Source organism: Pelmatolapia mariae, linkage group LG16_19 (genome assembly GCF_036321145.2).
Source record: "Pelmatolapia mariae isolate MD_Pm_ZW linkage group LG16_19, Pm_UMD_F_2, whole genome shotgun sequence".
Lineage (NCBI taxonomy): Eukaryota > Metazoa > Chordata > Actinopteri > Cichliformes > Cichlidae > Pelmatolapia > Pelmatolapia mariae.
This window is the reverse complement of record NC_086241.1, coordinates 10,954,557-10,979,305: the sequence shown is the minus strand read 5'-3', so window position 1 is coordinate 10,979,305 and position 24,749 is coordinate 10,954,557. Positions and strand designations below refer to the sequence as shown.

The 24,749-nt window shown below is 41.2% G+C and overlaps 4 protein-coding genes across 4 annotated transcripts; all 4 read right to left on the bottom strand.

Moving 5' to 3' along the window:
* Window positions 1-2,375: 2,375 nt before the first annotated feature.
* LOC134644064 (olfactory receptor 10A6-like) lies at window positions 2,376-3,299 on the bottom strand. Its single transcript, XM_063496739.1, has one exon. It carries the CDS (start codon window positions 3,297-3,299, stop codon window positions 2,376-2,378), a length of 924 nt encoding a protein of 307 aa, XP_063352809.1.
* Window positions 3,300-10,351: 7,052 nt separating this feature from the next.
* LOC134646347 (olfactory receptor 8I2-like) lies at window positions 10,352-11,278 on the bottom strand. Its single transcript, XM_063500216.1, has one exon. It carries the CDS (start codon window positions 11,276-11,278, stop codon window positions 10,352-10,354), a length of 927 nt encoding a protein of 308 aa, XP_063356286.1.
* Window positions 11,279-13,138: 1,860 nt separating this feature from the next.
* On the bottom strand, window positions 13,139-14,071 carry LOC134644226 (putative gustatory receptor clone PTE01). Its single transcript, XM_063497041.1, has one exon. The coding sequence runs from the start codon at window positions 14,069-14,071 to the stop codon at window positions 13,139-13,141; it is 933 nt and encodes a 310-aa protein (XP_063353111.1).
* An 8,006-nt stretch (window positions 14,072-22,077) lies between these two features.
* LOC134645186 (putative gustatory receptor clone PTE01) lies at window positions 22,078-23,004 on the bottom strand. The gene has a single exon (XM_063498522.1). The coding sequence runs from the start codon at window positions 23,002-23,004 to the stop codon at window positions 22,078-22,080; it is 927 nt and encodes a 308-aa protein (XP_063354592.1).
* Window positions 23,005-24,749: the final 1,745 nt, after the last annotated feature.

Here is a 24,749-nt window from a genome sequence, read left to right as displayed (position 1 = left end):
CCTTAAAAGCAGAAATTAGATTGTAGTTGTTTCTTGGCTGATAGACACAAAACCCTTTTTCTATAATCATTTTTCATCTATAATGTAGATTCTGTCTCTTTTTTTTTTCTTTTTTTTATCTACATGCACTAATTTGTCCGGCGCCTGGACATTTTTTCTCTAACCACTGCTCGTCAGCAGTGAGTTTTGAAGCTTCGTTACCCATTTTAATCCTTTACAACTACACAACTGCGGCACCTTCTCTGGCACGAGAATCGAGAGAGGTAGTTGACACGGCCTTCTACTTTCAAGCTATTCTTGAAAACGGTGTCATCTTTACGTGATAAAACGACCTTTTCTCTCTTCACCAGTACTTGGGTGACCAACAGTAAACAAATTAATGGAATAGTTCAGCCTCCTTATTGTGCTGTAAAATCAACTTATTCCATTAACACAAAAAATAAAACAAAAAATACCTTTATGCGCGCGCTAACTTTACCCACTACGGGGGAGCTACCAGTCCCAGACGAGCTCTATTTTTATTTTTAAAATGCTTTACGCAACGTGTCTCAGAGTGTCAATATTCACCTGGTTGCTGATTCACTGCCGGTCTCTCAGGTCCGCCTCATCGACCCCCACCGTCGTGTACCACTTGTAATAACGCCAGCCAGAACCCGAATTCACGTCTCTGGTCTTTTATACTGTACCTAGACAGTAGCTGTCGACAGACTTCAGCGCGGGCTTCTCACGACGTCAGGACTCGATGAGGTTTTCCCGTAGGAGCACACAAAACGTTATGTCCTAAATCCGGCTCGAAGGACCAAATAAATGTTAGGAGTTTTCCTGTAAATTCAACTCAGATCGGAATAAATGACACTCAGACAGGTTTTACAAATTAACGTGCACGGGAGAGAACTGGACAGGCGCTGTTCCTTCGCTTGACCTCAGTTGCTCTCGTCCGCTCTCCCGTAACACTGCTCTTTTATTGTGGTTACATGAATATGCATAGGGTCATTAACATATGACATCTTATAGGTATACATGTGAACAAAGAATACCTTGTGTGTGTGTGTGTGTGTGTGTGGTCATAAAATGACTTCCTAACCCTGCTGGCCTGGAAGTCCAGCAGTTCATCTAAACAAAATGCACTTAGAGTAAAACAGACATAGATACGTTTATCCTACCATAAAACAATAAGACAAGGTGCGACCTCTCCCATGCTCCCAGGATGTGGGTGTGAAAGTCAGGGAGCTCTGGAATGCACACAAAGCTTGCACAACGTAACTTCTCTAATGAAAAGAGCAAACACATCTATAAAACCTTAAACAAAATGTACTTCTAAACATAAACATAATAAAATCTTTCAACAGTGGTACTTCAAGAGCCATATAATTTATGAGGTGGTACTCACTGTGAAAAGTTTGAGAACCACTGTACTAAGGTATAGACAGGAAAGAATAATTTGGGACTTGAATTTGTTTTATAATAACAACTTGTCTTTTATAGATATCTTTACTTTCAATCCTCGTTTTAGCCTCAGACCTTTTTGACTAATGCTGAAAAATATTAATATTAGCCTCTGATTTAGGCTGCTAAAGGCAAGAGTGCTCGTTAGCTGACCAGCATAGACTAATTTTTGGTTAACAGACTACAGTGGTAAAGTTACTGAAAGGCCAATTTCACATAAGCACATTTACCATTATGTCCATGTTGTAGCACATAGAAATGTTTAGTTAATACTTGCAGACTTAGGGCTTCGCTTTTGTTGCTGACCAGGTCATTTTAACATCATTTTGACATATTTTTGTGTCACTGTTGAGATGATGTGATTAGATCCCAAATCCACAAACCACACTCGACACACAAGCGCAGTGTTCGTGTTAAAGTTGTTGTGTGCCTTATGGGGATACTGCTTATATATTGTTATGTCTATATCAAGCTTTTAACCTTATAATTGTTTTTCAACATTCGTAAGCTTAGAGATTATTTGTAAAGAGGATCAAAAGCTATTGTGAAATGAAAACCTCCAAGCCCTGCAATGGAAAAATGTTTCTTACCTTACTTGTCAAGGGCATAGAGGGTTAAAGTGGGAAATTGGTCTAATGGTTTATTACAAATAAATTGAAATGAGGAAAAAATCATTGTATTAACACCCATGCATTTAATACAGTATTTTGTTTGCGAGCATAACACACAGCCCAGTAAAGTGTGGAAAGTGTTTTTTTTTTAAATAAAAAAACAAAACATGACATGCACCAAATGACACAGGCCTATTGTAAATAAAAATATATGACATCAACAGATTTTCTTTTCTTTATGTTTACAGACTATAAGATGATTGTGGATAGTTTCCCACAGAGCAGAGATTCCCTAGAAGAGTCTCTTGGTGAACAAAGCTATTGTTTTTTCTTAAACAAAAGCTTTTTACATGATTGCCTTATCTTGGGCAAATTAAATCCATAGAGAAATGGAGTCAGCATTGGTTGACAGATGAAAAGATATATAGATAAAATTATACGGAGTTGTACACGAGCAACTATAACGCTGGAATCAATACACTGAAAAACTGAGCCAACAAAGAGGTTTGACACAGAGATGATCTGAGGGGTGCAAGTAGTCACAGCTTTCTGCTTGTTTTCTGTGGATGTTTTTCGACAAACTGCCAAAATCTTAACATAAGACACTGAAATGAGAGTGAATGGTATGAAAAAGCTCACAAAGAGAAAGAATATATCAGATAAAAAGCTATGGACTGAAACCAAACATGAAAGTCTAAGTATTAATCTGTGGTTACAATACACATTTTCAATAATAGTTCCACAAAACTTCAAACTGAAGATAAATGAAAATGATAGTATTACACTAAGGAATGAATATATCCACACAAACACAATCATGAGAAACACTCTCTCTGTGTTCATAATGACATTATAGCGTAATGGATGACAGATTGAGATATATCTGTCATAGGCCATGGCTGCTAAACTGCAAAACTCAGCAGGTCCACTTATGTACAAACAAGATATGTGCAGAAAACACCACGGCAGGGTCACTTCATGGCTGTCTGAAAACATCTGTGAGAGCAAAAGAGGATACAGCGATGTGCTGGCATTTATCTGGTTCACACATAAGTTACAAAGCAGTATATACATTGGCTCATGCAGTCTTCTGTCCACACGTATGACCACAATAAGGACTGTGTTGGCTACACATATAGAGAGGTACCAGAACAATATTATTACAAAATACAGGTATTTTAACTCCCCAACATTTCCATAAGCAGCCAGCACAAATGACACAATCTCACTGGAGTTTTCCATTTTCTACACAATATCCCACAGTGAAAAACACAATTCAATAATAATGTTATGGATTATCCTTTATTGATAATATTTTTATCAATAGTCTTTTAATGTATAAGAATGAAAACCAGCTAAGCAAATTCTCTGTTATACTGTTTAAATAGTGTATTACAAATAATTGTTACATCATTATGCCATATTTCTTCTTAGAAGGTGTGACACTTGTAATAGAATGTGCACATCAGCAATCAACAAACAGTTTGTAAAAATGATAGTTCAGTAATAATGTTAAGAATGATCCTTGTAGAGTATTTCAGCAGTTTCCTTTAATTCTATTCTTTAAAAACGGTTTTACAAATGGATGTTACCTCATTATCACATATTTTTTCTCAGCCACCTGTTAATAAATGAGCACATTAGTGATCAAAGAACAAACAGCAAACAGTTTTATACAACTTTAAAACCTAATTTTTCATCAGATGTTAACACATAACATTATACTCAACTGCTTCCCTCCAAGCTAAATGATACAAAAGGCTCTGTTAATATTTATAGCTGCAGCAAAAAGGAGGAGAAATGAAGTGGGGTGGGGCTGAACTTGAGGATTAGGTTAGAGTTAATGAAATTCTTTTCTTTGACAAACATTTCTGACATTTTTGTTTAACTATTCTGCATTGAAAAATAATAAAAAGCAAGATACACATTTCATCAGGTACCACAGTGTTTCAGAACTGTAGAGTAAGATAACCTTTTTAAAGTGAAATTCAAATTTCACCACAAACATCTCTTAAAGGTTTCAGAACTGAATTTGAATTTATTTGGCTAAAACATCAAACAAAGTAGAATTTGAGTTTCAGATTGATTTTATGAGGAATTCATTTTTGGCAGGATCAATTTCAACCGTTTTGTCATGGTCCGTGGGAGCAGCTGAGGGGTATTGTATTTGTCATTAGGATGGCTCCTTGCAAAAAATAAAATAAAATAAAATGAAATAAATTTAAAAAAGGAGTTTTACTTACTCCCCTGTGATTGGTTTGATTGTTTTCACCTGTGTCTCATTCCTCTGGCTGTCTTCACTTTCTTGAACCCTATGTGCATAAATAGTCAATATAAAGGACTATTTATACACATAGTCCATTTAATGGATTAGTTATACACTTCCAATTAAATTATGTCATACTGTCTATCTTCTCAATGTATTCCTAGTTTTGCCTGGATTCCTGTAAAGGGTTTGTTTGTTTTTACTTTGGAATTTATATTTGATCTAATTCGTGATTTCTTTCTGGGGGCATTCTGCTTTTGGGTTCTCATGGCTACACATGACCATTGCAGTCATGGGTAAACTACTGAGAAAAGAATCAGTAAAATCAACAATGATATTGAAAATGTTTGATTAAAAGCAAAAAAACCCCAAACTCTTAAAGGCCTTAAAAAAAAAGGATGGTTCCCTGGCTATTCTCCTGGGTGGAGCTGCCTGCGTGGCACCTGAGCCCCATCTGCTGTCAAATACAGGAGGACTATATAAGCCAGTGCTGCCTGCTACTCATTGCCAGTTCATTCTTCCACCTACTGTGGTAACTAGGCCTCATCTATGGTCCACTCTTCCCTCGCCCTTTATTCCTGTTTAACTGTACAGGTCTCCACACAGTTCCACCTTGGACTCACCACCTGTTGTATACTCTCCAGCGTTGGCTTCCTTGTTCCACCTCGATAATCAGCTCACTAGGGAAATCATCAACCTGTTGCTTTGCCTGCCTGTCCTCCTGCCAGCCAAGACGCTCTTGGCAACTCAGAGAACCATTTCTCCTCTCACTTTCTCTCTGGATTCTCCCACAGAAACCCTCCCTGAAGCTTCCCAGTCTGTCCTACATGTAAGCCAACCTACTCACCTGCTCCTTTACCTGCCAGTAATCACTTCTCCCTTTGTTGCAAAGCTCCCATGGTTCCGATCGCAACCTCTATGGACAGCCGTCCCCGTAAGCCAGGGGTGTCGAACTCCAGGCCTCGAGGGCCGGTGTCCTGCAAGTTTTAGATCTCACCCTGGGTCAACACACCTGAATCAAATGATTAGTTCATTACCAGGCTTCTGGAGAACTTCAGGACATTTTTTGCCATTTAAATCAGCTGCATTGGATCAAGGACACATCTAAAACCTGCAGGACACCGGCCCTCAAGGCCTGGAGTTCGACACCTGTGCCGTAAGCTGTCTCTGTTTCCACAGGCTCCTGCCGGACACCCTCTCTTCTTTTATGATTAGGCTTAAATCTGTCCTTTTTGATAAGGCTTAAATAAAGGGCTGAATCAGTTTACCTTGAAACCTCTCACTGCAATAGAGCTAGGCTCCTGGGGGCTTCCCATGACACACTGGGCTTTTTTTTTACTCTGTTTATACACCACTTTGCATTTAATCATTAATTATTATTCATCTTTGGTGCTCTTCCATTGTGTCTTTTGTTCTGTCTCCCTTTACTCACTTCCAACTGGTCATGGCAGATGGCTACTCTTTCTTGAGCCTGGTTCTGCCAGAGGGTTCTTTCTGTTGAAATGGAGTTTTTCCACCCTTATCACCATTCTTGCTAATTGTTGTCATCTGATTGTTGGGTTTTCTTTGTATTATTGTAGGGTCTTTGTCTTACAATATAGTGCCCCTTTGAGGTGGCTGTTGTGGTGATTTTGTGCTATATAAATAAAGATATAAAAATAAGTAAATAGAAAAACTGAATTGAAAATGTGAGTTTGTCAGAGCATAATATGGGCTGTATAGGCCCAGCTCGCTTTCCTCAGGGCTGCATTTTTTTTTTTTTCCTCCACTGCCTTTTATGTACTGTACTAATGATTGTAGAAACAAATACATAAATAAATTTAAAGGCTGCACATGATACATTTGTCCTAAGTCTGCTCCCGGATGGTAAACAGAATCATGGACCTGAAAGACATGATTTTTTGAAAGTGGTGTGGCACACATTTGAATATAAACACCAGTGAGATCAAGGTGATGACTGTTGATTTTAAGAAGGGGGCTGTAACACACGCTTGTGCTATATTGCCAAGCCGAGTGTTTTAGTGGTGTAAGGAAGAGGACTCCCTTACTACATTTATTTAATTATATTATCTGTATAGCACTTTAGAGCACACCTTTCACTTTATTAAAAGCACCTTTTCAAGCACTTTATTTAGCATTGCACTTTAAGCATGGATCTGCACAGTAAAACATTTGCACACAAGAAGTTTAATTATTTATTGAATATTTATTGGGAATTTTAAAATCAGTTGGTAGGCTTGTTTCAGATCCTGCGCAGCTGCTCCTCATCAAGGAATGTGGTGGTTGTCTGTCAGGAGAGAAGAATGGTGATTGTGATGAAGGTTTACCAGTAAGGAAAACTAATGCAAATGTGTGTGTGAAATCTAGGAATAAAAGTGGTGCAAATAAGTGTTTGTAAGATAATGATTACTTACCTTTCTTGCCTGTGTCCTCTTCAAGGTGTTTGGGGCAAATGTTTCCTTGGGGGTCCAGACACCATTTAAAGGTTCTGGTAGAGACCATGGGTTAAGAGAGAGTGGTGAATCTTTTTGTGTTTGGGTTTCTGGGTTTTTATAATATTGGGTTTGGTGTAACATTAAAGTGTGAACTATTTATTAATATGAAAATGTGAAATGTATTTATGTATTTATTTATTCTAATTGATATATTGTATACTGTGGTGGTAGGTTGGAATTTAAGAATTTACCTGAGAGTGGAATAATGGTTTAGTCTCTGACAGCTGAACATATTTAAGGCTGCCGGTCCTCATTAGAGGGTTGATTGTGCTGTGAAGAAGCTCGATGAGTTAATTGTTGTAAGAAGAGCTGTATAGCAAATAAATACTTTTTGTTCCACTACACTTGCCTTAGTCCATCTCACTGTGTTTCCAGCTGCTAAGGGCTGCCCTGTTACAAGTGGACAGTTCTTCATTCTCACTGTTGCCTTTACAGGCTGTTGTTACCAATGGGCACACTCGGCTTTTTTGTTTGTGTTTTTTACACACGACTGTTCTCTCTCAGCTCTTCTCCCCCTCTAGATCCCAGCGTGCTGCTCAAATAGCAGAGATATGATCTGATAATAATCTCCAGCTCCACTTGCCAGCCTCCCCTGGCACTGCCTCTGAACCCGCTGCACCACCATGAACAAGACCCCAAGACAGGTAAACTCATTCACTTGGGATAGCGTCTCATACATAATGGAGACCAGGCACTTCACCTATTCCCACCTGTGAACCACAGCCTAAGAGGCTCACATGCATTCCTTCCAGTTTATGCTGGGCAGAGTACCACTAACATTGGAGCTGGAAGTCAACAAAAACAACATCATCATCTGCAATAAGAAGAGATGAAATCCTGAGACCACCAAAGTGGGAGCCTTCTACCATTTGACTGGCACTAGAAATACTGTTCAAAATTCTGGAAAAAAAAAAAAAAAAAAAGTGACGAGGGCAGCAAAGATGAAGTCCAACATCCTACAGAGCCCAGAGGATCCCCAGAGGGAGTTATTCAAATGCCTTGTCCAAGTCCACAAAAAAATGTTGGCTATGCCAACTCCAAACTACACTGATCAAATATCATTAAGAGGATAAAGAGCTGGTACAGTATTTTAGGACCAGAAAGAAAATGACATTGTCCTGAATATAAGGTTAAACTAACAGATGACCTCTTATCACCAGTATTCTGGCAAAGACCTTTTCAGTGATGCCAAGTGTGATTCCTCCTAGAGTTGGACCACACCCCGCGGTCTACCTATATAGTATATCTATATCCACAATGTTTCCAAAAATATTTGCTTGTCTGCCTTCACACATATATGAACTTGAGTGACATCCCATTCTTACTATATTGGGTTTAATATTATGTCAGCCCACCTTCTGCAGCTATAACAGCTTCAACAGAGGCTTTCCACAGGGCTTAGGAGCAGGTTTATGGGAATTTTTAACCATTCTTCCAAAAGCACATTTCTGAGGTAAAACACTGATGTTGGACAAGAAGACCTGGCTCGCAATGTCTGGTCTAATTCATCCCAAAGGTATTCTATCGACTTGAGTTCAGCTGACTGAAGTCCGCATGAACTTTGGAGGTCTGTAGCAACTGACTCATGATGATTCAATGATCCCATTGTGTGGTTTTACATGGTCTATCACATTGTGAGTTCTCTTTATTTCCAACTGTTTCTGCTTTGTTATGATATCATTAACAGCTAACTTAGAATATTTAGTAGCGACAAAATGTCACAACTGGACCTTTTGCACATCCTATCAAGGTACTATGCTGGAATTCAGCTCCCAAGAGTGACCCATTCTTTCACAAATGTTTCTAGAAGCAGTCTGCATGCCTATGTGCTTGATTTTATACACCTGCGGCCATGGAAGTGATTGGACCACATGAATCCAAAGATTTGGAATTATATATATATGTGTGTGTAGAAAGACAGGTAGGTAGATACATAGCTGTTTTCAAAAATACATATACATCTTCATAAATTAATTATGTGTCCTCATATTTAAATTATTTCTAATTATTTCAATATAAACATCTATTAAAATCTCTTAAAATATATATAACTTTAAGGACAGTATGATAACCAGAAATATGGTTGGTAATGGGATAGAGGGTTAAGCTGTGAAATGAGCTTACTGGTTTGATTTATACAATCCATTAATCCATCAATACCTTTAGTGTCATGCATTGTTTTGTCAGTGCAGAATAATACTCTCAGCATTCCGCTGAAAGCTGATCATCCTACACTCTAAAAACTAAAACTGACATTTGATGGGGCAAAGAAGCAGAACCGAGTCGTATGTGTGGAGGGACAGTAACTGCGTGTGTATATGTAAGCATTTAAACACTGCAGAGAGTACAATTAACAGTAACAGTATTGTAGAAATTCATTTTACCGAAACAATAACGTGGCGCACAGTGTGACGTCAAAAAAGGCGCACACCTTTGACGCTGCGTTTTCTCCGTTTTTCTCATCCACACGTAAATGCAAAAACGGAGTTTTCAAAAATATCCACCCTGGTAGGCGTTTTTAGAAATCTCCGTTTTCAGTGACCGAAAACGCCATTTATGTGTGGACGAAAGGTGCAAACACATAGAAAAATCTGCGTTTTCAAAAATACCCGGGTACGTGTGGACGTAGCCTGAGACTGTCTTGAGCCACTGGTAGTCTAAGTCTGAAAAACCAAACAAACTAATATGTAGTTGTGTGTTTCATAATACATGTATGAAAAATGACCACATGTTAAACATTTTTCCAAATGAAAATGTAATTTTCATAAACATGGCACTAACTCGAAATAAACAAGCACTAAAAAGACAAGAGCCTTTCCCCTTTTAGCTCAAAGCCTTACATACTTGAAGGATAAATGGCAAACCAGGAGAGCAAACACAAAAGCTCAGAGTATTTAAAAAACAAAATGAACAAAACAATGTAAAAGGCTCATGGTACTCAATTACTCTACGTTATCGTGTTTTACTTACACTTTTCAGTTGTAGTTGCTGACAATAAATAATATTGATTTGAATAATTAATGATTTTAGTACAAGATACTGATGAGTATAGATACCTATTTCTCAAATATTTTGATTTAATTTTAAACAAAAATATTAAGTTCGTGAAAAGAAGGTATTCTGTGAACCGCATACTGAATTTTTTGTCTGAGATAAATGTAAATAAATACCTTATTTTAACACAAACACGTACGTTAACATTTTAGACATTTATTTCAACTTATCAAACTCAAATAATTACTAAAAGGATATTCATAGATTTTATCAGGCTCATCTAACTTATAATTATAGTGATATTTACTAAGCCTCTGAATTACTTTTTAGAGTAACAAGGAAAATAGATGTTGAAATGCTGCTATTGCAAAACAAATTTTAAAAATGCAATAATTAAAATATAAACTGCATAAATGACATGATATGATGTGAGCAGATTTTATTTTCTTTACATTTTAAATCTATCAGATGATTGATGAATATTACTTTCCCACAGAGCAGAGATGCTCTAAAAGAGCCTTTTTGGTGAACAAAGCGATTTATTTCTTTTTAAAAACAAACCTTTTACATGATTGCCTTATCTTTGGCAAATTAAATCCATACAGAAACGGGGTCAGCATCGGCTGACAAATGAAAAGATATATAGATAAAATGATATTGACTTCATGTGGTAACTGAGCAACAATAACGCTGGAATCAATTGACTGAAAGATGCATCCGACAAACAGGTTTGACACAGAGACGATCTGAGGGGTGCAAGTAGTCACAGCTTTCTGCTTGTTTTCTGTGGATGTTTTTCGACAAATTGCCAAAATCTTCACATAAGACACTGAAATAAGATTGAATGGTATGAAAAAGCTCACAAAGACAAAGAATATGTCCGATATAAAGCTGTGGACTGAAAGTGAACATGAAAGTCTAATTAGTAATTGGTGGTCACAATACACATTTTCAATATTATTTCCACAAAACTTCAAACTGAAGATGAATGAAAATGATAGTATTACACTAAGGAATGAATATATCCACACAAGCAGAATCATGAAAAACACTCTCTCTGTGTTCATAATAACATTATAGCGTAATGGATGACAGACTGAGATATATCTGTCATAGGCCATGGCTGCTAAACTGCAAAACTCAGCAGGTGCACTTGTGTACATACAACACATCTGCAGAAAACACCACGGCACAGTCACTTCATGGCTGTCTGAAAACATCTGTGAGAGCAAAAGAGGATACAGTGATGTGCTGATGTTTATCTCATTCACACATAAATTACAAAGCAGTATATACATTGGCTCATGCAGCTGTCTGTCCACACGTATGACCAAAATAAGGACTGTGTTGGCCACACATATAGAGAGATACCAGAACAATATTATTACAAAATACAGGTATTTTAACTCCCCAACATTTCCATAAGCAGCCAGCACAAATGACACTATCTCACTGGAGTTTTCCATTTTCTGCATATCATATATTAAGCAAGATAGATCTGTGTTAATCTTATGTATGATCCTTTTAGATATGAAAAAAGAGTACATGAGCAAATTTTATGATCTTTGCTTTAGGGTCTGTTTTACAAATACATGTTACCACATCATGACATATTCCTTTTCAGCAGCTGTTCCACCTGTGTTGAAATGCGCACATTAAAAATCAAAAACACCAAACAGTTTAAAACTTAAATGTAAAGATTCATCAGCTTTCAATAACACATAACATTATACTCAGCTGCTTCCCTCCCAGCTAAAAGCCTCTGTTAACATTTATATCTGCGGCACACAGGAGAAGAATGAAGTGGGTGGGGCTGAATTCGATAGTCATGGTTAGAGAGAATGTCATTATTTCCTTTGAAAACATCCAGGGCTGCTGCTCTTCTGATGCCACTTTGCTCTGCGCATGATGTAACCTTTGGGCGAACCTTGGACTTTTGGGTGGTGCTGTCATTTTGTTGGCTCTCTGCCATAGAGTATCACTTCCTGTTCCTGTTACAATGCACAGTGGTGTTTTTTGTGTTGCCAATTTAATTAAAAACTAATAGATAGCCTGTAATTTAATGGTGTAATATTACGTGTTTCATCGAAAGCACATGCTCTGTTATTTCCACAGTATTCATTTACTGTGTCTTTAGGGATTTGCTAGCTTAGCATAGTTTGTAGCCAACTTGCTAGCAGTATGGCCTCCTCACCTGTCCCTCCTGCACCTTTCTGCTCATTTGTCTCAGATGTTTTGTTACTCCTCAGCCTCCTTTAGTATTAGCAATATTTGTAATAAACGTAGCCTGTTTGCGGCTCTGCAGGCCAGGATCACGGGCTTCACACTCTCGAAAAACCCAAAGCTAGCCAGACAGGGCAGATGAAGGTAGTGTAGCCAGCGTAAAATTATAATTCACTACAGTAATAATGACACCCGGTTACAGCAGTTGGATATCACCTAAATTAATATTGAATCGATGTGTAACTTTGCAAAACAATGTTGGATTCCAGCATTTTCTGCCCCCCCAATCGGAGCAGGAGCGACATGTTTAGTTGTATGTTCTCCTTAAATTGCTGGCTACCTGAGTGATGTCCAAAAAATGACTTTCAGCAGCTAACCAGAGTTGGGACAAGGAAGCAGAGTTGACATCAAGTGGATGACATCAAGCTGTATGCCAAAAGTGAACGAGACATTGATTCACTGATCCACAACACCATGATATACAGCAATGACATCGGAATTCCATAGAGGACAATATTTTAAAACATCAATTTATACTCATATGTGTTTAATATAATATTTTGTTTGCAAGAATAATAACATTTGCTTTCAGTGAAAAAAGATAATCTCACTAGAAAAGAGGATATTACATGTTAAAAGTTGATAAAAAAATACAACATGAAACAATAGATCATGTTAATGCAAATATATGAAGTCAGCAGGCTTTATTTTCTTCATGCCATGTCCACAAACTATAAGATAATTGCTGAATGCTATTCTACCACACAGGAAAGATATTGAACAAGGAGATGTATTTTCTGGTAAACAGAAGTCCTTTACATGATTACCTTTTCTTTCACAAATTAAATCCATACATCAGTCGAGTTTTCTAAATAAATTCTCATTTTAACAAACCCATTGTATGCATACCCATAAATGTTTTGTTTGCAAGAATAGTACCATTAACATTTCACCAAAGGAGTTAAGAGGAAATTTGAGTCTGTAAAGAGCTTTTGCTGTATGTATCAATAAATGAATAAAATATGTCTATGAGATGATTGCTAAATATCACTCTCCCACAGAGTAGAGGTGCTCTAAAACAGTCTCTTGCTAAACAAAGTGATTTATTTTCTTTTAAAAAGTAGCCTTTTAAATGAGTGCCTTATCTTTGGCAAATTAAATCCATACAGGAATGGGGTGAGCATTGGTTGACAAATGAGGATATACATAGGTAAAATTATACGGACCTCGTCTGGTACCCGAGCTATTAAAAACCTAAAGTCAATAGAGTGAAAAATGCAGCCAACAAACAGGTTTGACACAGAGACAATCTGAGGAGTGCAAGTAGTCACGGCTTTCTGCTTGTTTTCTATTGATGTTTTTCGACATACTGCCAAAATCTTAAAGTAAGAGACTGAAATGAGAGTGAATGGGATGAAAATACTCACAATGGCAAAGAATATCTCAGATATATAGCTCTGGGTTGAACCTGAACATGAAAGTCTTATCATTAATTGGTGGTCACAATAAACATTGTCAACAATATTTCTGCAAAACTTCAAACTAAAGATGAAAGAAAATGAGAATATAAAACTAACAAGCGAAAAAATCCACACAAGCAAAATCAACAAAAACACTCTCTTTGTATTCATAATGACATTATAGCGTAATGGATGACAAATTGAGATATATCTGTCATATGCCATGGCTGCTAAACCCCAAAACTCAGACGGTGCACTTATGTACATAAAACACATCTGCAGAAAACACCACGGCAGGGTCACTTCATGGCTGTCTGAAAAGATCTGTGAGAGCAAAAGAGGATACAGTGATGTGCTGCTGTTTATTTCATTCACACATAAACTGCAAAGCAGTATATACATTGGCTCATGTAGCCTTCTGTCCACATGTATGACCACAATAACAACTGTGTTGGCGACACATATAGAGAGGTACCAGAACAACATTATGACAAAAAACATATATTTTAAAGCTCCAATGTTTGCATAAGCAGCCAGCACAAATGACACAACTTCAATCTCACTTGAATTTCCCATTTTCTGCTGAACATAAGATAGTGAACAAGATATATCTGTAAAAAATGATCAATTGTACTTTTAGATATTAGAGTACGAGATCCCAATGGCTGAGCAAAGTTTCTATTATAGCAATTAAATGCTGATTTGCAAATAAATGTTATGTCAGTATAACATATTCCTTGTCAGCAGATGTGATACCTGTGATAAAATGTGCAATCAAAGCAATCAAAAAACAATTTTATATTTTACAAAGTTCAAGATTCTAGGCTAGAGATTCATTTGAACTGAAGAACACATGACATTGTACTCATTATACTCCCTCCAGCTGAATGAGGAAAAAGCTAACATTTATAGCTGCAGTGGAGAAAAGACTATATGGAATGGGTGGGTCTGAACTTCAGGACCAAGGTCAGGGAGAATGGCATTATTTCCTTTGTCCAACATTTATGATGTTCTTTTAGTTTAAAAAAATTCTCATAAAATTCTAACATCAAAACATGGTTTTCATTAGTTACTACAAGTGTTCAAAACTGCAGAGAAGATAACTTAAATAACTTGTGTGAATGTTAAAGGAAATTCAGAATTTTCTCTACAATCCTATCTCATCAGAACTACCACCACAACTACGTTGAATGATTCTCTTTAAACAAGTCTTCTGTTGAGTTTTTTTTAAATCTTAAAACTTTCATTTACATTTAACCTTTTGTATTGTCTATATATACTATTTTGGTGCCTAATGCTTTGTTTATTTTACCCTTTGTGTACAGTGCTGTGTGGCTGCTTGTCTATGAAAAGGGCTTAATAAATAAACCGTACTTAACACTTAGGAGCTGTCTTGCATACTGGAAAGTACACCTCTCTTTCTCCTTTCTCCTGCTTTCAGCATATTCAAATTTGCTCTACACTCCATAGCCTGGACAGACTCTTTTTTAAACTCCTTCCATAGAAGTTACAGGCCTGGCTTCTACTCAAAACATGGGGAAGCAGGGGTTGAGAAGTGTTGTGGTGTATTGAATGTGCAGCTGGCAGCTTGTGAGCTGCAGCCGTGGTAAATAAAATGGCTCAAAATAAGGATCTCTGGACCTGCTGTGTCTCTACCACACCACAGTGGTGTCGAAACCCAGGACGCGGCACAGTGTGTCCATGCCAGAGGCAGGAAAGGGGGAAGCTGGCCGAGATGGTGGCCAAACTGGTGGCTACCCAGCGGGAGCAAGACGGCGGAGGCGCGCCGCCATTGGGAAAAGCTGCGGGACCAGACCGAGCGTCACCTGGAGAGAATGGCGAACCTGACAATGCTGCTCCAGCAGGAGATGAAGGAGGTGCACAAGGGTCCGCTCGAGCCGGGAGTGGTGGAGGAACCGTGTGGGGAGACGGAGATCCCTGTGCAAGGGAAGCCTGCTCAATATGGGTCCGAGATCGAGGCGTGAGCTGTTCAGGAGCGACGGCTGCTGGCCCAGCCACCCTTGAGCAAGGGCTGCAGGGTCGTGCCGGCTCGCCAGGTGGCCAGCCCCTGGACCAGCATCACCACCGCCGCTGGAGGCATGGCCGACCTCCAGACCAGCATCGCCGCCACCACTGGAGGCGTGGTCCTGTCGCTGGGTTGGAAGCTGGTTGGGGGGGGACGCACCTGCATGGCATCCGCAATCATGGCTGCTGTGTTTAAAAACACAGGGAAGCAGGGGTTGAGAAGTGTTGTGGTGTGATGAATGTGCGGCCGGCAGTTTGGGAGCTGCAGCCACGGTAAATAAAATGGCTCAAAATAATGATCTCTGAACCCGCCGTGTCTCTATCACACCACAGTGTGTTTACCATGGTGCTACCTTCAGAGGCGCAGACTGCCTGCCATCAGCAATACTGGATCCTCTTATCCATCCATCCATCCATCCATCCATCCATTTTCTTCAGCTTATCCGGGGCCGGGTTGCGGGGGCAGCAGCCCAAGCAGAGAAGCCCAGACCTCCCTCTCCCCAGCCACCTCCTCCAGCTTATCCGGGGGAAACACCAAGGCGTTCCCAGGCCAGCTGAGAGATATAATCTCTACAGCGTGTCCTGGGTCTGTCCCGGGGCCTCCTCCTGGTGGGACATGCCCGGAAAACCTCGCCCGGGAGGCGCCCAGGAGGCATCATTGTCAGATGCCTGAACCACCTCAACTGGCTCCTTTCGATGTGGAGGAGCAGCGGCTCTACGCTGAGCCCCTCCCGAATGGCCGAACTTCTCACCCTATCTCTAAGGGAGAGGCCAGCCACCCTTCGGTGGAAGCCCATTTCTGCCGTTTGTAGCCCGTAGCAATGGGCCAGACACCCCATACTCCCGGAGCACCCCCCACAGGACCCCCCAAGGGACACAGTCGAATGCCTTCTCCAAGTCCACAAAACACATGTAGAGTGGTTGGGCAAACTCCCATGCGCCCTCGAGTATCCTTGAGAGGATAAAGAGCTGGTCCAGTGTTCCACGACCAGCGCGAAAACCACATTGTTCCTCCTGTATCCAAGGTTTGACTAACAGACGGACTCTCCTCCCCAGCACCCTGGCATAGACTTTCCCAGGGAAGCTGAGGAGTGTGATTCCCCTGTAATTGGAACACACCCTCCGGTCCCCTTTCTTAAAGATGGGGACCACCACCCCGGTCTGCCAGTCCAGGGGTACTGCCCCTGATCTCCACGCAACATTGCAGAGACATGTCAACCAAGACAGCCCTACGACATCCAGAGCCTTCAGGAACTCGGGGCAGACCTCGTCCACCCCAGGGCCTCTGCCACCAAGGAGTTGTTTAACTGCCTCAGTGACCTCACCCCCAGAGAATGGCGGGTCATCCCCTTCATCCCCAGCCTCTGCTTCCACCACGGAAGATGTGTCAGTGGGATTGAGGTCCTCAAGAAGTATTCCTTCCACCCCCCGACAATTTTCTTAGTCGAAGTCAGCAGCGCTCCACCCACACTATACACAGTGCAGGTAGAACACCGCTTTTCCCTCCTGAGTTGCCTGACGGTTTGCCAGAATCTCTTCGAGGCAGTCCATAAGTCTTTTTCCATAGCCTCGCCGAACTCCTCCCACACCCGTGTTTTTGCTTCAGCCACCGCCCACGCCGCATTCCGCTTGGCCTGTCAGTAGCTGCCTCCAGAGTCCCACAGGCTAACCAAGCCCGGTAGGACTCCTTCTTCAGCTTGGTGGCTCCCCTCACCTCTGGTGTCCACCATTTGGTTCGGGGATTACCACCACAACAGGCACCAACTACTACTACTCAATGTCCCCAGTCTCCCTCGGAATGCTGTTGAAGCTCTGCCGGAGGTGTGAGTTGAAGATCTCGAGGACCGAGGCCTCTGCTAGACGTTCCCAGCACACCCTCACTGTACGTTTGGGCACGCCAGGTCTGTCCAGCGTCCTCCCTCGCCACCTGATCCAACTCACCACCAGGTGGTGATCAGTTGACAGCTCAGCCCCTCTCTTTACCCGAGTGTCCAAAACATATGGCCTCAGGTCTGGTGATACGATTACAAAAGCGATCATCGACCTGTGGCCTAGAGTGTCCTGGTGCCACGTGCACTTATGGACACTCTTATGTTCGAACATGATGTTTGTTATGGCCAAACTGTGGTTTGCACAGAAGACCAATAGCAAAACACCGCTCGGGTTCAGATCCAGGAGGCCGTTCCTCCCAATGACGCCCTTCCAGGTCTCACTGTCGTTGCCCACATGAGCATTGAAGTCCCCCAGTAGGACAACAGAGTCCCCAGGAGGACCACCCTCCAGTGCTCCACCCAGCGACTCCAAGAAGGCTGGGTACTCTGAACTGCAGCTCAGTGCATAAGCACAGACGACGGTCAGGACCCGTTCCCTGACCTGAAGGCGAAGGGAACAAACCCTCTCGTCCACTGGGAGAAACCCCAACATACCAGCAGCAAGCCGAGGGGATACCCAGATACCCACCCCAGCCCGACACCTCTCACCAGGGGCAACTCCAGACTGAGACGGAGTCCAGCCCCTCTCCAGGAGACTGCTTCCAGAGCCCAGGCCATGCATTGAGGTGAGCCTGACTATATCTAGCCGGTACCTCTCAACCTCACACGCTAGCTCAGGCTCCTTCCCCACCAGAGAGGTGACATTCCATGTCCCAGTTGCCAGTCTTGGTAGCCTGGGATCCGTCCGCCAGGACCTCCGCTCCTGGCCGCCGCCCGGCTCACATTGCACCCGACCCCTACGGTGCCTCCTGCAGGTGGTGGGCCTGCAGGAAGATGGGCCCATGTCCCTTTTTTGGGCTGTGCCTGGCCGGGCCCCATGGACTAAGTCCCGGCCACCAGACGCTCGCCCTCGGGCACCCTCCCCGGCCTGGCTCCAGGGCAGAGCCCTGGTAACCCTATCCTGGGCAGGGTGAACTGTTCCCTCAATGGTCTTTTCATAGGGGTCGATCCTCTTATGCTGTGGTTTAAAACCAGGCTATGAGTTTCACTTATCTGACATCCTAATGTAGTGCAATGGTACTGCTGGCCCCTTTCCTTGCAGTTGCTTTTTTTCTGGTGTATTCACAGTCAATTAACCCATGTGCTCTTGGAGTGCCTTATTACCATTTCTTGTCCAGGTCAGCCCGGGTCATTACAGTGAAATCTATCCATTTTTGCCCTTCTTTTGCCCCTCCTCTTGGAGGCCGGGTTGTATATCTCTGTCTGTCTTTGTAGTTAATAGGGATGGGTATCGTTTAGTTTTATCCGATACCAGTACCAAACCGGTACTTTTGAAACGGTGCCGGTGCTTAAACGGTGCTCGAACCGGTGCTTAAAGAATGGAGAACACAAACTTTGTCCAAAAACCTCACATGTTATGCTGTTATTTTGTAAAAAGATAACAATGTTAGCCTTCTGCAGCTATAGGGCATATATTGTATCACTCTTGGCTGGAAGCAGTGCTTAAACAATGGAAAAAAACACAAACTTTGTCCAAAAACCTCTCATGTTTAGCTGTTTCCCACTTTTTCTTTGGTCATTTTAGCCTTTTTGGTCAGGGTGAAGGGAGTATATGCCATCAAACAAGAAGACAGCCGCATGTAACTACGACGGTGTTTGCTAGTTCATCTTACATGCATTAATTTAATAACGTGGTTAGCCTACTCAACGTAAATTACACACGAACAACATTAAGCTACTCACGCAGAGAAGAACGGCTGCTACCATCATCATCCGTCATCATTTCTGCTACACTGGCAGGGCTAGGGGCCAGGACTCTCCTCTTCGGGTTCTTGGGGGATGTTGCTAACTCCGGGTCCGATAACAGGCAACCCACCCGCAGTAGATGTGCCGGTTTGAGGTCTCGCAGCAAGCTATCAAATACGGTGCATTTCTCGGCTTTTAAAAAAACGCTATGCGTCACCAGGTGTTTCATCAGATTCGAGGTGTTACCTCTTTTGCACAGTATCACCTTAAAGCACTTGTTGCAGGCTGCTGAGTTTGCATCTTTTGCTGTGAAGGGCATTTTTATTTTTATCTGTAGCTCTGCTCTAAAAGAACGTACGTACCTGGGCCCGCCTACTACGCTTGCAAAGGTAAAATGATTGGCTAGAATCCAAAGTGTATGACGTTTCAGGAAAAAATAAAACACCGAAATAAAGCACCGAAATGTGCGCTGCGTTTCGGTCTGGTTACTACCGTTTATGTCAGAGCCGGTGCCATAATGGCACCGGATACCGGTACCCATCCCTAGTAGTTAATCTGATGGGTGTCCCTTTATAGGACTAGTGGGTTAGGGGACTAGACTCACACTCCCAGTGCAGCCTTTCCTGTGGTCATCCAGTCTTTCCTGGCTATCCTCAAGTCTTGCCCTTTTCACAGTAGTCACTAGGAAAATACCTGGGACTTTCAGTTCACGACACAGGTGTTAAACCGGCTAGGCATTACTGCCTGGCATACCATTAGTTTAGGTGTGATCCATCTATATTTAGAACACACCCTCCAGTCTGTCTTCTTAAAGATCCGAATCACAGCTCCAATTAGCCAATCCAGAAGCACTACCCCAGATCCACATGGAATGCAGCAGAGGCGTGTCAACCAAGAAAGCCCAAACACATCCAGGACCTTAAGGAACTCAGGGGGAATCTCATCAGGGGACTATACCAGAAGTTAATTAACTACCTCAGTGACCTAACCACTAGTAATAGGTGAGCTGCCACCCTCATCCCCAGACTCAGGTTCCGCAATGGAAGGTGTGGCAGTGGAATTAGAGTTGGAGATCCTTGAAGTATTTCATCCAGCGCCTTGCGATATCCTCAACTAATGTCAACAGCACCTCAACTGCGCTAAAAGTATGAACTTGTAAACACACTTCTTTTCAAACTTCGTTATGGAAAAGTTGTGATTTGCCAACAATAGAACACCACTAAAATTTGGGTCAGGCAGACCATTCCTCCTAATCACACCTCTCCAGTTTTACCTGTTGTTGCCAATGAGAGCACTGAAGTCTCCAAGTAGGACAATTCATAATTCTCATGTGATGTCAGAGCTACAGGGAATTGCTCACCAGGAGGGCAAAACAATACTCTCCCCTGCTGCCCTACAGCCATGCCTTGAAAATCTTTGAGTTTAGTTTCGACAAAATGCTGGACAATTACTGTGATATCGGATATAATAATCAGTGCAAAACCAAGGAAGGGCAAAGAATGGCAGTCACTCATGTTTACAGTAAATATTTTATCAGAGGTAAGATTCTGTTTAGTTCACCGAGTTATGATAAGTGTTGCAATTCTGGTGATGCTAAAGCTAGCCTAAATGTTGTCAACGTATATTTAGAAACAAAATCAGAATCACAATAATTTATTAATCCCTAAGCAAATTGTGTAAGAAAGCTATTTAAGCAACAGTAACAGTAGCTCTAGGAGGACAGCAGAGATCAAACAGCCATGTAGCTATGTTCAGGCATCATCGGCAATCAGACAGAAAATGACTCAAGTAAATGCCTCAGCCATTAACATTTAAATTCAGCACTAGTCAAATCAAATATAAAAGACTTCTCATTTACTATGTGGTAAGGGAGATTAATTATTTTCTTCCCGATTGAACCTTTTCTCTGGTTACATTTCTGTCATTTAACTTTGAAGTATTGTTGCATCCTGGTGCCTTACATCTCTCTTCATTAAGTCTTCTCCCAACTCCCGACACACACAGACCTGCACATGTGTATGGATCATCATTTTTATGGATCATCAAATATGTAAGACCTTTAACTGACTCCTGATCTCTAACTGTTCTTCAAACCTGTTTGAGGGGTCTAATCTTACTCACTTTCTCTCTCATCGCGTCCACTGGTCTTATTGAGGAGAAGACTCGAACTGTACAATGACACTCTTTAATAAAAAGTTCTCAAGACTATCTCATGTAAATTGGTATAAATTTATGTTAGGTGATATGAATGCTGATATATGCCACTATTCAGTGCTCCTAAATGAATGGAGTTTTTCCTATGAACTCTAAACCTTGTTCTAACATTCCTTATTTAAATGATCTAGCCACCTTGATCATCACCTTTCACCTGCCTAATAACTTGATGATCACTAATCAAGTTTGTTGTAGCAGAGAAACACTTAAAACAATAATACAATCATTTTGACGACGGTGTAATGAACAAAAATCTGTTTTAGTGCCTGAGGGAAACGTCATGCTTTTGAGGGTTAGGTTGTTGAATGAGCCTGATGGTTTATTCTAAACTACTAAACTTATAACTTTCAACTAAATTATTGAAAAAAAAGCCAACCATTTTATTCATACCAGTGTGTTTAATACATTGATTTGTGTGTCAGAATAATAACATTAGCCTTTCACTGAAAGCTGATTATCTCAGGAGAAAAGAGTAAATTACATGTTATATGGTTACTTTAAAAAAAAGCAATACAACTTTCAATGACATCAACATTTTAGAAATTAAAATATATGACTTACCAGATTTTATTTTCTTCATGTCTACAAACCATAAGACCGTTGCCTAATGTTTATGCACCAGACAGCAGAGAGGCTTCCAGACTGTCTTTTGCTGAACAAAGACATTTACTTTCTCTTAAACAGAAACCTTTTACATGATTGCCTTATCTTTGGCAAATTAAATCCATACATAAAAGGGGTGAGCATTGGTTGACAAATGAGCATATACATAGGTAAAATGATATTGACTTCATCTGGTACCTGACTTAATAAAAGCCTGAAGTTAATAGAGTGTAAAATACAGCCAACAAACAGGTTTGACACAGAGACGATCTGAGGGGTGCAAGTAGTCACGGCTTTCTGCTTGTTTTCTGTGGATGTTTTTCGACAGACTGTCAAAATTTTCACATAAGAGACTGAAATTAGACTGAATGGTATGAAAATACTCATTATGACAAAGAATATGATAGATATAGAGCTCTGGGCTGAAACTGAGCATGAAAGTCTAATTATTAATTGGTGCTCACAATAAACATTGTCAACAATATTTCCACAAAACTGCAAACTGAAGATGAATGAAAATGAGAGTATGAAAATAAGAAATGAAAAAACCCACACAAGCAGAATCAACAAAAACACTCTCTCTGTGTTCATAATGACATTATAGCGTAATGGATGACAGATTGAGATATATCTGTCATAGGCCATGGCTGCTAAACTCCAAAACTCAGCAGGTGCACCTGTGTACAAACAACACATCTGCAGAAAACACCACGGCAGGGTCACTTCATGACTGTCTGAAAACATCTGTGAGAGCAAAAGAGGATACAGCGATGTGCTGGCATTTATTTCATTCACACATAAATTGCTGAGCAGTATATACATTGGCTCATGCAGCCTTCTGTCCACATGTATGACCAAAATAAGAACTATGTTGGCCACACATATAGAGACATACCAAAACAATATTATGATAAAATACAGGTATTTGAAATCCCCAACATTTCCATAAGCAGCCAGCACAAATGACACAATCTCACTGGAGTTTTCCATTTTCTGCTTAATATGAGACAGTGAACAAAAATCAATAATAATGTTATCAGTGGTTCTTTAAGATATAGATATGGGTATCACATGCCCAAGAGAAGTCTCTATTATGTTGTTTAAATGCTATTTTACAAATAATTGTTATGCCAATATGACATATTCATTCTCAGCAGGTGTGACACCTGTGACAAAATGTTCACATAAGCAGTGAAATAATAAACAATAAACTGTTTTATATAAGGTTCAAGATTTGAGCTGAGAAATTAATTTGAACTGAAGAACAAATGACATTATAACATAACATCATAGTCATTACACTCCCTCCCAGCTCAAAGAGACAAAAGCCTCTGCTAACATTTATAGCACCAGCACAGAGGAGAAGAAATGAAGTGGGTGGGTCAAGGTTGGAGGCAATGGCATACGTTCCTTTGTTTTTGTCTTTGTCTGTTTCTGACATTTGTGTTAAGTATGCTGCTTTATAAAAATATAATATCAATAAACAATTTTCATCAATTATCAAGGCTTTCCAGAACTTTAGAGGAAGATAACTTTTCTGTTGTCATTAATGGAAAGTCAAATGTCCCTTCATGTTTCTCTAAATGTTTGTTATGTGTTTCAAAATGGAATTTGAATCTACAAACATTTAGTTTGGGAGTGGTGAAATACTATAAAAAATTGAAAGCAACATTTCTGAAGTTCGAACACAGCGTAAATAAAAAGAGAATACAATAATTTGCAAACCTGAGGAGAAGAAATGAAGTGGGTGGGTTAAGGTTGAAGGCAATGTTCCTCTGTTTTTTTTTTTATATCTTTGTCTGTTTCTGACATTTGTTTTAAGTATGCTGCTTTATAAAAATATAATATCAATAAAAAACAAACAAAAAAATGCTGGAGTCCAGAAAAACAGTACCCAAAATCAAAATCCCAACAGCAGGAGTCGGAAAAAAACAGAAAAGCTAGGTCAGCCATGCATCCAGAAACACAAAGTCCAAGTGCAGTTCCGGGGGCCGACCCGGAGGTCGACGGGACCACAGTCCACAGTTTAGAAGCGCTGGGGGCCGACCATGCGGAACGCACCGGTGGGGACACAGGTGAGGTAAATCCGAAGGCCAACCGTGCAGAAGGCAGCGGCGACAACACAGTTCAGGAGGCCAACCACGACGGATATGATGTCCAGCCAGCGGCCTGAAAGTGGCCAATGATGTTGAGGTGATGAATGTGGAAGAGCCAGCCGTGCTAGATGTGGAAGTGCCGTCCAAACAGGTCGTGGACCAGATGGCGGCGTGACAGAGGCAGGACCAGACCAGGCAGGACCAGACAATGATGGCGCTGCAGGTGACGGTATGGAAACCACAGGTGGTGACGCTGCAGGCTGGATGGATCCCTCCGACCCTCCAGCGGAGACAGAAGACAGTTGAAGCAGTCCCTCGGATCTTCCAGCGGGATCTAAAGATGGCTGAACGGGCCCCTCGGACCCTCCAGCAGCAGATACAGGAGGCTGAACGGGCACCGCGAAGACAGAAACAAAACCAGCAGGCACGAGGACCTCTGGCAGACACGAAACAAAACCAGCAGGTGCGGAGTCCTTTGGCAGACATGAAACAAAATCCCCCAGCGGGAACTGAAAATGTCTGAAGCGACCCCTCGGGCCTCCAGCAGAGACACAAGGCTGAATGGGCCCCTCGGACCCCCCAGTGGGAACAGAAGATGGATGAACGGGCCCCTCAAACCCTCCAGCAGAGACAGGAAGC